The 14,510-nt window shown below is 39.0% G+C and overlaps 1 protein-coding gene across 2 annotated transcripts in view; it reads right to left on the bottom strand.

The window, feature by feature from the left end:
- The window catches only part of LOC108681006 (nuclear hormone receptor E75), a 68,718-nt gene that overhangs the window by 41,605 nt on the left and 12,603 nt on the right, over positions 1 to 14,510 (bottom strand). Inside the window, exons 1-2 of one of the 2 annotated variants that reach the window (XM_018169940.2) lie at positions 1,584 to 3,080; positions 152 to 240 (exon numbers count right to left, since the gene is read on the bottom strand). In XM_018169940.2, coding sequence (XP_018025429.1) covers positions 152 to 240; positions 1,584 to 2,784 — 1,290 coding nt within the window. In that variant the 5' untranslated portion in view covers positions 2,785 to 3,080. Of the gene's footprint in view, positions 1 to 151; positions 241 to 1,583; positions 3,081 to 14,510 lie in introns of those variants that run through there. The other variant, XM_018169941.2, reaches the window with a different exon arrangement.

The following is a 14,510-nucleotide window of genomic DNA, read 5'->3' as shown; positions in this document are numbered from 1 at the left end:
GAGTGGCAAGAAAGAAGGTGGAGTGAAAAATGCCGGCGGAGTGGAAAAAATGAAGACGGACTGAAAAAAGTGAAGGTGGGGTGAAAAAAGTTAAGGTGGGATGAAAAAAGTTAAGGTGGGGTGAAAAGAAAGAAGGTAGAGTAATACTCACCTTGCAGCCTTCGCAGGAGTGAACCCCGTAGTGGAATCCAGAGGAGCGGTCGCCACACACGCGGCACAATAGCGTCCTGCCATCGAACTCTGCGGTGAAACAAAAATCTTTGTGAAAATATAGTGTGCAATTCATCTGCGAAACTTTTACCTTCAACGCAATTGTAGTCACGACTGATAGGTAAAAATTGTCATCTATACGAAAATGGTTTGAGAATTTAACACTTGATTAATTAAACGAAATTATTATGGCTTTTTAAGCGATTGTATTTAAATCAATCTTCACATCAGAATTCGCTTAAGGTTACAGCAAACAATTTGCGTTCAAGTCGCCAGAGAAAAAGTATTTTGGTAATTTAAAACGTATATAGTCTAGTAAATAGCATAAAGGTTATAATTCTAAATGCTTTTGCTAAATATTAGTTTGATCAGTCAATATGCTCGAAATTCCCCCAAGAAAAACAAGGGCATTGTTTAAAATTAAAGAAGGCTAATTTGAACCTGAGTGCAAGTAATTCTCTTCGACTAAAGAAATGAAGTTTTTCAAGTGAAACATATTAGGCAAAGATTAATTGATTCTTTCAATAACTGAGCAACGCATTTCAGATTTTATTCTATATTGTTACGACACGGTGATGATCAAATAGTTTGATCAAATCTGGAAGAGTTAATCCTATTTGAGAAAGAAAACGAGAGACAGAAAATGAAATAAAGTTTCGCTGCGTACTATTTTATTTTTTGTCGACACTATGAACTCAATCTCAATATTAATGAGTGGAATAAGAAATAATTTCGGAATTTATGAGCAAAATAATAAACACTACACCAATAAAAATAAATAAATTAATGAAATCATAAATCACGGGACAATTGTCCTGCATTTATTGTACAAGTACTTCAAGATGAGGAACTTTCCATCATGAATTTTGTAGAATAAAAAAAAATTAAAGGTGGGGACCGTGGGGGTGCACTGACACAGGTCACTGAATAAACGCTAAACTTGTTTTAAAAAATTATATTACTTCTTTGAGTGTAGAATGAATGTAACAAATTCTTAGCTCCAATAATAGAAAGTTATAAGGTGTTCAGCTACAACACAAATTTCTCTATCTAAGACTAAAAAAAGAAAATAACCAATTGACTAGGAGATGTATTTTTGTGACACTGAATGAGTTAATAATTCATGGTCGACAATGGAATTTCAAGTCAAAGCGGATCTGCAGAAGGAGTCGGTAACCGAATTTTGAGCAACGGTCGACTCGAAAATAGAATCGAAATCAACTCTCGAAATTTGCACGTAAATGAGAAATATAGCCGCACATGCAGAGAAATGGATGGATCTGAATCATAAACGAGGCATACGATAAGTAAAAAAATCCAATTAAAAAAGTAAAATTATCTGAGGTTATATTTTAAGCATCATCGTAACTCACCAATTATCACTTTATCGATCACCGCATAAAGACTTCCTTTGCCTTTCTCTGGAGTATTCGGCATCGGCGTAACATCGGAGGTCGATGTAGGCAATGCGCTGTGAACAGGGCTGTTGTCTAGAATCGGACCGGACTCCAGAAGCATTTTTGAATCACAAGAACTACGATTTGGAAGCTCAGTTTGAGTCACCGGCGCCGACGTTTCGAGACTTGAGACGCATTTAGCACCAGGCAACTCGCTGTGAGATGATGCGAAAGGATGATTTGGAGTGTTAGGGGTGGCAGGACAGAGGTACTCGAAAGTTGATTCGCAACGCGGTGGCGACACCTGCTGGTTGTTCTCCAAAAGGTACGCCGTTTTGTTAACGATCTTGATACATTTAGAAGAATTATCAGGAGGGGACGATGGAGGAGAGTACACTGTAGATGACGTGAAAGGGCTTGGAGTCAACTGAGTTTGGGAGTAGCTAATGGTCGAATATTGCGTTGAGTCCAGTCTAGGCGAAGGCTCTTGTAAAGTCATGGGTGGCGGCGGAGAAAATGCATGCATGTCGGATGAGTTCATCGTAGGAGAAGCAGAGCGTTCAGTCTTTACACAAGTTCCGTCTTCGCCTGTAGAGCCAGAATATGTGGCATTGGTTCTTTTTAGTGTTTCGTCGTAGCTTTGATCGGCGGTAAAGTAAGTGTTTGAGACTTCATCTTGCAATCGCTTGTCAATGAGATCTTGTCTCAGGTCCTGATTATAGAACATCTCTTCTGACTGCCTAGAGCGAGGATATCTAGGTTCAGTTCCGTGGAAAGCACGAAGTGGAATTATGTGAAAATTGGAATCAGGGTGTTTGGAATCGTTAGAATCCAATCGCTCCCGAGGATAACCTGGGTGCCTAATACTGGGCAAGCTTGATGAAACCCTAGAAGACGTGTCGGCGTAGTTGCGAGTAAGCATGGAGTACGGATGTGGTCTTTCAAAGCATTTGCGGTCTAACGACGAATCGCAAACAGTGTTCGAAGATACCCTTCTAACATGGTTTTTACTGTCACTAACGGAAGAATGAGCTTGAGTCACTGTAATGGCAGATATGGGAGGAAGTCTGTCACGAGGTGCATTGCAATTAATTGTTTGCATTTCATTAGTGCATCCGGCAACTGCACGTCTCAAGAACCCGCTGGGGGGTGCCATGTCCGTCTTTACACTATTCATTGTTTCTGGTTAAATCTTATTTTCAAGTTCAAACCAAGTTAGCTTATATTAATTTTGTAAAATCGCGCCAAGCCGAATAAAACTTTACGTCAACATTATTCCAAGTGTAGCAATCACCAGCTCTCACTGTAGAACACTCGCTATCAACAGCTGAGTAACAGAAAATGTTTCACTGTCACTGAGAAATTTCGAATCTACAACACCCGCAAGAACCGAAAGCGTTTCACCGGTGCAGAGGCTGATACCACACCTGACACACAACTTCGACTATGATGAGACAGCGACTGCCTGTAGCAGAGCCAGGCTCAGCCAGCAGGCCAGACCATCAGCGACCGCCAAACGTTTTGCCCTGAACAACATACGAGTTACCCTGAACCTGAACCAACTTGCTCCTACTGACGCATCTAATACACACGCGGTTGCCAGTTCATTGTATGGAATCATGAAAAAGTTCTCATTTTAATGGGATCTTTCTTATTTTGTAGTTATGAGTTAACACCGGCATTGATGAACGATAATAAAGAGGAAATTAACGATGAAACGAATTTTATAAACGTATATTTACCTTCACCTTTGTAGGTACTGTTATATTTACCTGTGTAGGTAAATATTGAAACCTATCAATCGCTAGTTAGCGAGTGATAGTTTTCAATATCATTATTTATGAAACGGCAAGGTAAAATTATTGATGCTCTCGGAAACAAATCGTAAGTCCCTCTTCCATAAAAAAATATTCCCAATCAATAATTTATTTGGCCTGATAACATTTGCACTAATTTTGAACGTTATGATGTCAAGATTTAAAACTTAATGTAAAAAGGGCTGTTGTTATTAAGACCGAAGTCTACCCACATTCGGTGACTGTCTTTAGCAATATTGGACAAGTCAATTAAAAAATTTGACAACTTGGGCAAATTTACCCCACAAGTCAATTGTGGCTCAATACAAACTATACTGGATGTCCCAAGGCGTTCCATGAAAATTACCATCACTTTGTATGACTGCTGCATTTGTAATAATCAATATTATTTCAACCAAGTACAGTATTTGTCGTGGCAGCATTGCCACTTAAGAACTGTTACCGAATTTTTAGGCTAATATACGAGCCAAATGTAGGGATTTTGATTTATTTTACCCTGATTTAGAGAATTTACCCGCAAACTCATTAAAACTCCTCGTGCAGCAAGAGAGCCAGTGAGTGGCAGGGCTCAGCAAGAACAGGTGACGTCGCAACCACACTGCTTCCTCATTGGTGGGAAGCTCTTCACGCCGTTGTCTCATTGGTAGCCTCAAGAAACGTCACAAGTAAGGACACTGACCCTCACCAAGAACGATAGCTGCTGGCATTGACTTTGAAATCTTTTAAGCTGCGTTCATAAGTCAAAGAAATTCGTATGATGTGCTGCCCTCATAAATATTGAAGTTTTACTACAGCACATGAACCAGTTATTCAAAATGTTTATTAACTAGTTCATAAGCAGATTTACGGCAATTTATTGCGACAATCAAATCTTTTCTCGAAATTTCAACGGACGTTGCAAGCTGAACGTTCGGTTATGGAATCAACATTATTTTGGTCCCGCGTGCGCACAGGAGCGGCACTGAAAAACAAGCAAGAGAGAAAAATTTGCTCAAGTGGCACTATTTTAATAGAAGTTGTTTACATAACTGTGCGCCTATAGTTTGCGAGCATCAGGATCATTGAGGCCCTCGCTCTTATCATTTCAAGGCCAAACCTTCGATCTGGGTAACGAACTCGGTTCTCACGGCAGTATTTCTATTTCTGGTATATAACTATTCACAGTAAAGCTCAAGGAAAAACACTGGGTATTGTCAATTATTTGAGGCTTCCTGATAGGTGTAAAAGACCATCACTACGCAAGAGAAGTACGGTACTGGCTAACGCGACCTTGCAGCAATAGGAAGCATGCAGAGGAAACACAGTGATTGCTATATTGTTGCTGCACTTGTTCACTTTACAAAGCCAGTTCCTAATATAACAGCATTAGTAGAGTATCATAGGCGCCATCTTTGTCGTACGCTTAGTACCCCTACTCTAGTGACCTTCGAACGCTTTCCTATAAGCAAAGCTTGATTACGTTCACTTATGCAAGGTTTGTGCATATGAGCAACTCTCAGCGTTGTCCCCGAAGCAGGATTCATGGCAAGCGGAAGTCTAATGCGTTATTTCCCGATGTGTTGATGAAGATCGGTCAATTCTGAACATATTAACAAGACTGAACACAACAGCAGCCTACGCGCTCGTTCGCACGGGGCGCTACTGGATCTCATTGAGTGTTGTTCTCGTAGAGCGTCTCAGTTACCTGCGGGTGTCTTAGGTTAACTGCAGCAATTCAGATGCACTCATATAAACTTGTGTTCCTCATACCAGAAGAATGAACCTTTAAAAAATGTATTCTCCATGAACCATAGCGCCATTATTCAATAATTAATATTGTTATCAATATTAATCTTAATCAATTTAATTAATCAATCGAAATTATGTCGATGTTTCTCACAGGGATATTGCGCAGATATGCGAGTGGGGGAAGCACAAGAAACTAACCGTCGGATAAAAATGTAAACTTTAAACCTTTTGAACGTAATTTAAAAATTTCACCAAAATGTGAACGCACTTTCTTTTAAGCAAGTGGTTTGAGGATGGATGGCTCTCACAAATTACCAAGTATCTTGAACAGTATTGAAATTTTTTTAATACATTATAATATATAACTTCAAGTAACTTCAATATTTAATATTCAGCAACAACTCGTTGTTTTTAAATGCAATGTTAACTTTCATCGGCAGTTTGAGCTCTTCAAACACGGTTTCTAGAAATAAAAAGTTACAACTTAGAGGTAGTAGACTGTATCGCTGTATCTTCGGTACTTGTATCGAATATATCAGCCTAAACCATACTACGTCACGGCTACGCAGCTCAATTTGCAGCTGTTATCAATGCTTTAGTGAATTCCTTTGGCTTGCAAGCGAGCAATAGGCCTACAGGGAGAGAATAGGCCTCTCTCCTCAATTCGTTCAGCCTATACCTTTTCTCGCCAGCCGTGATGCCCAAGGTCAGGACCACGCAACATATGGGTCACCCCTACACTAGCAAGAAGTAGCTGTTGTCTGCAAATTCGATCATTGCGGAAAACTGAAATTAAATGGTGCACGTATTTCACTGAACTTCAGTTATTCAAACTTGCATGTATGGGAAACGAGTATTAATTGAAAATACAATAGAAGCACCGAACGAATGATTTCATCATTTCCGTAATAAAAGCGATAGATGCGTTTTTCAGGAATTTATAGCATGTGTAGACTATTGTATAGAATAAATATCTAAAAATTTGCTGCTAGAAACGTTACACGTAGCTTAATTGGATTTCAATGTTATTTTAGTGCGTATGTGTCATCTCAGAACTTAGGCGTGTCAATAATTATGATCGCAAAATCTATTGCGCTGCTAAAACCACCAAGATGAAAGTGAGAGTCGCCGGGAACCTAAAAAGAAAGCAGCGATAGAGAGCACGAAGGTCACGACTTTCACTTCGGATGTCAGCGCCGATCGCGCGAAACTTGCTCGGTTTCCAAACCTCGGAGGAATTCTAAGAAGAAGATGCGATATCACGAATTCCATGAGCCGATTGAAATCCGCGTATCCTAACAATTACGACGAACGCAGACGTAAAACTTGTGCTTACGACCATCGTATCCGAGCGAGCGCAGACGTAAAACTTGTACTTACGACCATCGTATCCGAGCGAACGCAGACGTAAAACTTGTGCTTACGACCATCGTATCCGAGCGAACGCAGACGTAAAACTTGTGCTTACGACCATCGTATCCGAGCGAGCGCAGACGTAAAACTTGTACTTACGACCATCGTATCCGAGCGAACGCAGACGTAAAACTTGTGCTTACGACCATCGTATCCGAGCGAACGCAGTCGTAAAACTTGTGCTTACGACCATCGTATCCGAGCGAGCGCAGACGTAAAACTTGTGCTTACGACCATCGTATCCTAGCGAACGCAGACATAGAACTTGTGCTTACGACCATCGTATCCGAGCGAACGCAGACGTAAAACTCCACATGTAAAGTTCCTAGTCAAAACCAAATGCTGAGCATTGTTCATGATCATACAGCAGAGTAAATGTTTCAGAGCATTTGGTGCTTCATGTGAGCACCAGTTTCAGAGCATGTGGTGCTTCACATGAGCACCAGTTTCAGAGCATGTGGTGCTTCACATGAGCACCAGTTTCAGAGCATGTGATGCTTCACATGAGCACCAGTTTCAGAGCATGTGGTTCTTCACAGCAGAACCAGTTTCAGAGCATGTGGTTCTTCACAAGAGCACCAGTTTCAGAGCATGTGGTGCTTTCTTCACAGGAGCACCAGTTTCAGAGCACGTGGTGCTTTTTAAGAGCATCAGTTTCAGAGCATGTAGTTCTTCACAGGAGCACCAGTTTCAGAGCACGTGGTGCTTTACAGGAGCACCAGTTTCAGAGCATTCACAGGAAGGCATGGGCAGGGTTAGTTTGCACGCCGCGTCGCGCGTTGCAAAAATGAGGCCGCGGCGTCGGCAGAGCGCTGGTGCGTTAGGCTTAAAACATCTAATTAGATTCGCTCCTTCAAGCACCGCTCGCAAAACATGCGCACTCATCAGCCCGATGAAAGCAAAAGCAACACAGTTCAGCGAAATGAAACGATCGAATATTAGAAAACGAGAGTCAACGTGCTATTAGTATTGTACATGTTGCAAAGAAGTAAATGCTACAAAACGTGCATAATAAAAAATGCAATCTTGCTGCAAGTAGCTTCACACTACAAGAAAATACATGCTTCATAAATCGGTGAAGGCTCCCTGAAAATACTTATCTTTACGAGGAATATGCTGAAAGAAGGTACATCTTCCCAAATGAAGTACATGATCTAAAATTAGTACGCGCTAGAAAAAGCACATGCTAGAAAATATCCAGAAATGTCCACGCTCCATGGATGGATGCTATAGGTAATAATAAGGGCATGAACAAAGAGGTAATTACTCCAAGACGTGGTATGCTCCAATGAAATGCATCTTCTAAAGAAGTTTAAGTTAAGTTAAGGAGGTATATGGTCCATGTAAGTTCGTGTTCCACCGAAGTTCATGTTAAAATGACGTTTGAGAACTATCGAAGTTCATTATCACGGAACTGCTTGTTCCAAGGAAGTTTATGTTCAAATAAGCATACGATAAGCTTAAGTTCAAGTTTTTATAATGAACTTGAATGCTCCCGATGAGAAGTTTGATTTTCAAATCTGTACAGTGATTAGCCCATGGTAAAGAATTTTTACTATTAGAATAAGTGCTACAGATGCTAGTAAGGCCTACTCCCAGCTGGCAGAGGCCTATACATCAAACGTAAAAAAACCTGGACCCGAGCCGTGAAGGACATGGTCAATTTTGGTCATTGTAAGCCGGTGTGCTGAAAAAAATATTACCAATGTAAAAGTTATCAATCCCGTGAAATAGAACAATAAATTTCAAGATTTGTTATTGTATATGCGCTACACGTTGAAACGATATAAATTATCAATGAAGTTATCACAATATTATAAGTACTAATTTTTACTCTCATATTTTAACTGAATTGCAAGATTTCTCTGAATAATTCACCCTATAGAAAAACTTGCTGTAATAGATGAAATAAAATTGAAAACGTTTAAGGCATTTCAGGCAATAGTGAAGACGTTCCGCTGAGCTCGTAATTCATATTCCATGGTGGTTACATGGAAGCCCAAATAGTGAAAGCCCACGACGGCTTCCTTGTCGAATTACTTTCTTTTTTTTCCTAAGAACGAAGAATCTAGAGTAGAAACTCCCAGACTTAAATAGCTTTGCTAACCCACGCGGTTAAAATCAAGGCCAACCATAAACCTATACTGGACAAAGAGGAATTTATTGAATTGGTGCGTAGTTTCCGTGAACGTTGCAAAGAAACGAACTAAAAATATATTAGAGAGTTTCAAACTCAAAAAGTGTTGTTAGAGGTGCGGAAAATTTATCAAGCTATCACAAAGCAATTTGATGCAGTTAACTTTCACTTTATCGATGATATTTTACCAGCAATTAAATTTTCTTTGTCGGGTCTCGAAGGATTCAAAACTCTTCAAGGGGAAAAAAGAGTGGAAAAAAGTTCATGGAAAAAATTAATAATAAGTCTTCCATTATACCTCCCTTATAAATGTGAAAAATTTTCAGTGTGTACGTTTAAGTGCTGAGTATTCGAGAAGCATCGAAAGTTCGAAGATTAATTAGCGAATTGTTCGACGTTGGTGCTGGACAAACAAGGAAACCTTTTGTGTAGTTGGCCGATTGATTTACGACATCATAAATAATTTGGGTATGAGGTCCATGCATAGCAATAACATTGGCAACACGTAGATGTCTCGCGGTCGCGATTTAAAAGCTTGAAGTATTATATTGATAATTCCATGCCCTGGGTTTAAGCGTGCTTAATGTTTGTTGGGGATCGAATGGTTCAAATTATCATATAAAATACCTTCAGGATCCAGTCGCATCATTGTCGCTTTCAGGGTCAAGAATGTATTCAGGATATAAGTGATGCAAAGGATCAGATTCTCAAATCGGTGGTCTCGCTGCTTTCCTTAATTCACTGATTTCTTTTACTTTGCTGCCGAAAAATCCAGAATTTAAAATGATAAAATGACTCCCCACAGTGAAAAGAATGAGAAAAACAAAGGCTTTGTTTAGGAGTCTTGGGCATCGGAATGAACAAAATCATTAATGTCACGAGAATTAAAAACAAGATAAAATGTGAAGAAAAATACCAAATTCGGATAAGAAATTAGTCCAGATTCTTATTTTCGAACCTAAAATAGGCAAATATAACAAATTGCACAACTCAAACAATGTTTCAAAACTTATCACAAATCAATGGGAGAGAGCAGAGTTTTAATTGCAGGAGAAAGCAAAGTTGTATCCGTGGCCATGAGTGAGAGTGAAAGGGAGAGCGGATAGCCATGCCGTGGCCTCTACGGACAACGTCTTCTAAAGTGAACAAGCATCGTCGTCCTGTTTAACCTTCTGTGTACTGATGGCACATAGAACTTACTAAGACTTCATGTACAGATAGTATTGAAACTGGTTTATGTATAGGTAGACTAAGGTATAATGGAAACCACACCCGAGTTTTTAGATGGCCAGAGAATGGCCGGCGCTCAACTGCCGGTGCAGGCACGTGTGCGATTTTACCCTGAATGGAATAAGTGGGTAATTTATTCGCTCTTTGTGTCAAAGAAATATCAAAATTAAATCTAACTTCGCCAATGTTTCGAGCAAATTTTTTTTGTGATTTCCATCTTTTACTAGAAAATTTACGTTATATACTCCCGAAGAGTTCACATGGATATATTCATAAAAAAATTCAAAAGGAAATAAATCAGTTAACTCTCAGGTACGAAAATATTATAAGAAATAGTAAATGGGACATTAATACTTTTGAAAGATGAACTTGCTACAAGCGAGAGACAACTTCTCAGCAGACGCAAAACACTTGTTGCTCAGCAACTCGTTACAGCACCTGCGCCTATGAGTTTTTTTTCTACAGGATATCAATGTATAGATACTAAATATATATAATTTTGTTATACATATATAATTTTCTTACTGTATTTACAGGGACTTGATATGAAACAGCAGACGTTTTCATTATCAGCGCACGTCCTTTGAACACATCTTACATCAAATCACACTTTATGTAGGCACTCATAAAGCGCTCAAACCGAAGCAAAATGAAAATGTCAATCGTAATTTTAATCATGCGAAAAAAACATATATTATTTTCATAAAATCTTGGGAATAAAATACGGACAATCACCGTCCAATTTTCTAATATTACTTTAAATTCTGAAGAAATTTTCAAGTCTAGTGATCGCCTGACCTACTAACATGCAAGTGACGTACATAAATGACTAAATTCCAACGATCGCTGTAATAAATAAAAAAGTACGGGCGTTTATGGTCGTGGACAATCCAAAGAAGATAAAGGCAAGAAACTTAAGAAAAACTCGATTGGTGTTTAAAAAAAATTAATCTGGAGCGACCAGCTATGCGCATCAACCACCGTGACAGACAAAAGATAGACGAAGCCCATAACAAAAAGCAATAGAATATTTAAAGCAATAGGATATTTGGGAAGATATTAGTGCATGCAAATTTATTTATTTATTTATTTATTATTGGGAAGATATTAGTGCATGCAAATTTATTTATTTATTTATTATTGGGAAGATATTAGTGCATGCAAATTTATTTATTTATTTATTATCGGGATGATATTAGCGCATGCAAATTTATTTATTTATTTATTGTTGGGAAGATATTAGTGCAGGCAAAGACCACATGGGTAAGACATCGCGTTGTGTGCTGCTTGAAAAAATGTATGTTATTTGACTACATATCGTGGATACCGCCTAATTACATTTAAACAATGAAAAATCATATTGAATTCGTGTTCATTTTCATTACAGTATGAATGATGTCCTCCAGACTTAGTAAGCAATCAGATATACAGCGATTTGTGTCGTTGTATTTGATAAATTGGATTGATTCACACTTTAACACCACAAGCAAAGAGTGATAATGTAACTGTTACGTAAGATAAATTACATTTAGTGAAGGTTGCGTTCGAATAATATAATGTCAGCGTGGCACGAGTAATTTTAATCATACTAATATTGATGATAAGCATGAAGAGAAAGTAAAAATTATAGTCAAGTGATTTATTTTTTGAACTCAAAATATTTGGAAACTTAGCAGACACCTAAATTTACTAATTAAATTTTAATCAAATGCTATTTTTTTGTCGATTCGGACAGTAAGGAACGTAATGCGTGTAGGTCGTGGTTCACATATCTTGTGATAGTGGATAACAGATAACAGCGGGTACACCTGCTGAGAGGAATAACTATTCTAAACAACCTGGGCTTCAAGTAAAATCAAGTTAACTACACGCTAGTCAAAGTGCCATCAAAAATTGTTTACAACCAAAAGAAGAAAATTTGCGATCGTCTTCCTCGCATCTGTGACTGCAGAAGAAATGCCAAGCACGTCTATATAAGTCCTGTATACGCAGGCTGGGCTGTCAATGCAGTATTTATCTTTCAAAATATATTAATCACGTAGGTTCAAAGGGATCGATCCCGAACGAGCCTGTGTCGCAATGCAGTTTTGTGATTCTACAGAACCGAATTCAATGCCAAGTGCATAGATAAACATAGACCAATCAACATGATACTATCTATAATGAAAATCGAAATTGTGTTCATGCTCTAAACTACACATTATATTATGAGACGAAAAGAACCGCCTGTTAACTCAATTATTTTCCTCTAGTGATTAGATCACATAATCTCTATTGTGAAAATTGGATTGTGAATTTTTTTAAGCTTATCACCACAACTACGTATATAGCGGCAGTTTGGGGGGCGCATCCAAGATACCTAGCTTGTCGGAAGATCACTTAATTAATATGACGGACTTAACGTTATTTCAAATTTACGGAGCATACAGCGAGGAGTTATCGAACCGGATATATATTTACGCATCAACTCCGTTCGGCTGTAAGAAGTCATGCCGAGCAGTGCAACGTGCCGGTAAAATGACTCCTTTATTTGATATGCAAAATAAATTTTAAATGTTATAGGACTTAATGCTTGTGATTATTTCCTGCTGCCACGTTTATCAATAAAATTTTTGCCAATTTGTCATATGAATTTCAGTGGTTGAGGCGACAATCTAAAAAAAAATTGAATCAAGATGTCAGGATTGAGATGAGGTTTTCAAAGGTTTCAATCGAAGCCGAAAATAATGATACCGTCCCAGAGGCTCTTTTTAAAGCCATTAAAAAGGCTTATGTTTCAAGGGTAGTGTACGAAGCAGAGAGTTTAGGCGATATTTCAAGTATTTTGTTTGAGTTCGTGGGTATAAATGACGTCCCAGAGGTATATGTGTTGGATCCCGGGAGTTCGAATAAAATCTTATAGTAATCTTATTGATGCCGGATGATTTGATATCAAAGTTTACTTCAAGCCCTATATTAAAGCAAGCAAAGTATCACTAACGCTTGACAGCGCTCACCTTGAGCGACAAGCACAAGTTCTGAGAGCAGCAACAGGACGAGCGCCAAAGCCCAGGCTGCCATAACAGTGCAGTTGAAGCAGGCAGCGCGGATGTGCTTGTTGTACAGTAATATAAACTCCACGCATGTACATGGTAATGCCATACTCCTCTCATGTACATAGTAATGCAGTACCCTACGCATGTACATGGTACATAGAGCGGTAATGTGCATGGTAATGCTGTACCCCAATGTACGGATACCCCATGTACATGGTATAATGCCGTACCCCCCATGTACACGGTACATGGGGGGTAATGTACATGGTAATGCCATACCCCCATGTACATGTTAATGCCATTCCCCCCTCCCACGTACATGGTAATGCTGTATACGTTCACACGCATACATGGTTATGCGTGTGCGTGTGGGCTATTTTTACTGCTTACACAGGCAAGGTTGTGCGGTGCTGCTCTTGTTGCTATGACCTCATGGCCTTGATTTTGTCCATAAATGATACTTCTTCACCTGCAAGTAATGCGCTTCATCTTCGCTCGGAATTTTATCAGACCTAACGGGAGGCCACTGAATGATGAAGCAGAATAAAAATATAACAGAATTTAATATAATTTTATTTGGGTTTGCCCGAGTGCAGCACACGGATGCTGTCGCGATGCAAACCGTCAGCACGTCGACGTTTTTTTGTTCATTTGTCACGTTGTTTACGTTTCATTTGTTGGAACTACAGAGCAGACCCAACGTCAGCAGTTATCTCAGATCAGATAAGCATCCAACATCAAATTTTCGGAGACTAGTAGTTTTTTCGATCACATTTGTATAATTTTTTCTTAGAAATTCTGACAAGCTTTAAAATTTAGATGAATTTTTTACATATTGTTTAGATCTATAATTCCAAGCTTTCAGTTGATGGATACACGCTGTTAAAATAATTTTTCATCATTCCGCGCTCTCGAAAAGCGTTGATAAAACGTAAATTTGTCAGCTGCTCTAACGTTATTTAAACAAGCTCTTATTATTGCACTCGATAAAGCGAAGTTAATAGTCATTACAGAACTATTTACAATTGTAGAACTTTAAACTGTCGTGAAACTTCCGCTCATCATAGAATTAACGATAGTCGTAGAACGAATATCGTATAATTTACAATCATCACAAATTACTCGACGAAATGCAACTATGTCAAAGGCCCCCATGCTCTCTACCGGCTCCGCCCCTAACACATGCCCCAGAAAACCCCTGAGGTTGGGGTCAAGTTGGCGTCCCCACGCGGTCAACAATCTTTCAAGGTTACATCCCCCTTCAGCTTCTCGTTGTCCTACCTCCCCCGCTTTCGCCCCGCTGCTTTTATGTGTTCACAATAATCTTTTTTGATCAACAGAAAAGAACATAACTCACAGATAATTGCCCCAAATTGACGTCATCGTTTTCGGGCACAAAAATCGTTCCAAGGTGCGTGCGATGCAAAATAATTTATAGCCTGAAGCTTTTTCTAAAACAATAAAAGCGGAGGCAATAACGAATAACTTGAATACATGAACGCTGACATCTGATGAATCATGATATGAATAACTTTGATGCGTC

This window comes from Hyalella azteca, unplaced genomic scaffold (assembly GCF_000764305.2).
Source record: "Hyalella azteca isolate HAZT.00-mixed unplaced genomic scaffold, Hazt_2.0.2 contig9872, whole genome shotgun sequence".
Lineage (NCBI taxonomy): Eukaryota > Metazoa > Arthropoda > Malacostraca > Amphipoda > Hyalellidae > Hyalella > Hyalella azteca.
Note: the sequence above shows the minus strand (reverse complement) of the source record. Positions and strands in the feature narration are given on the sequence as shown.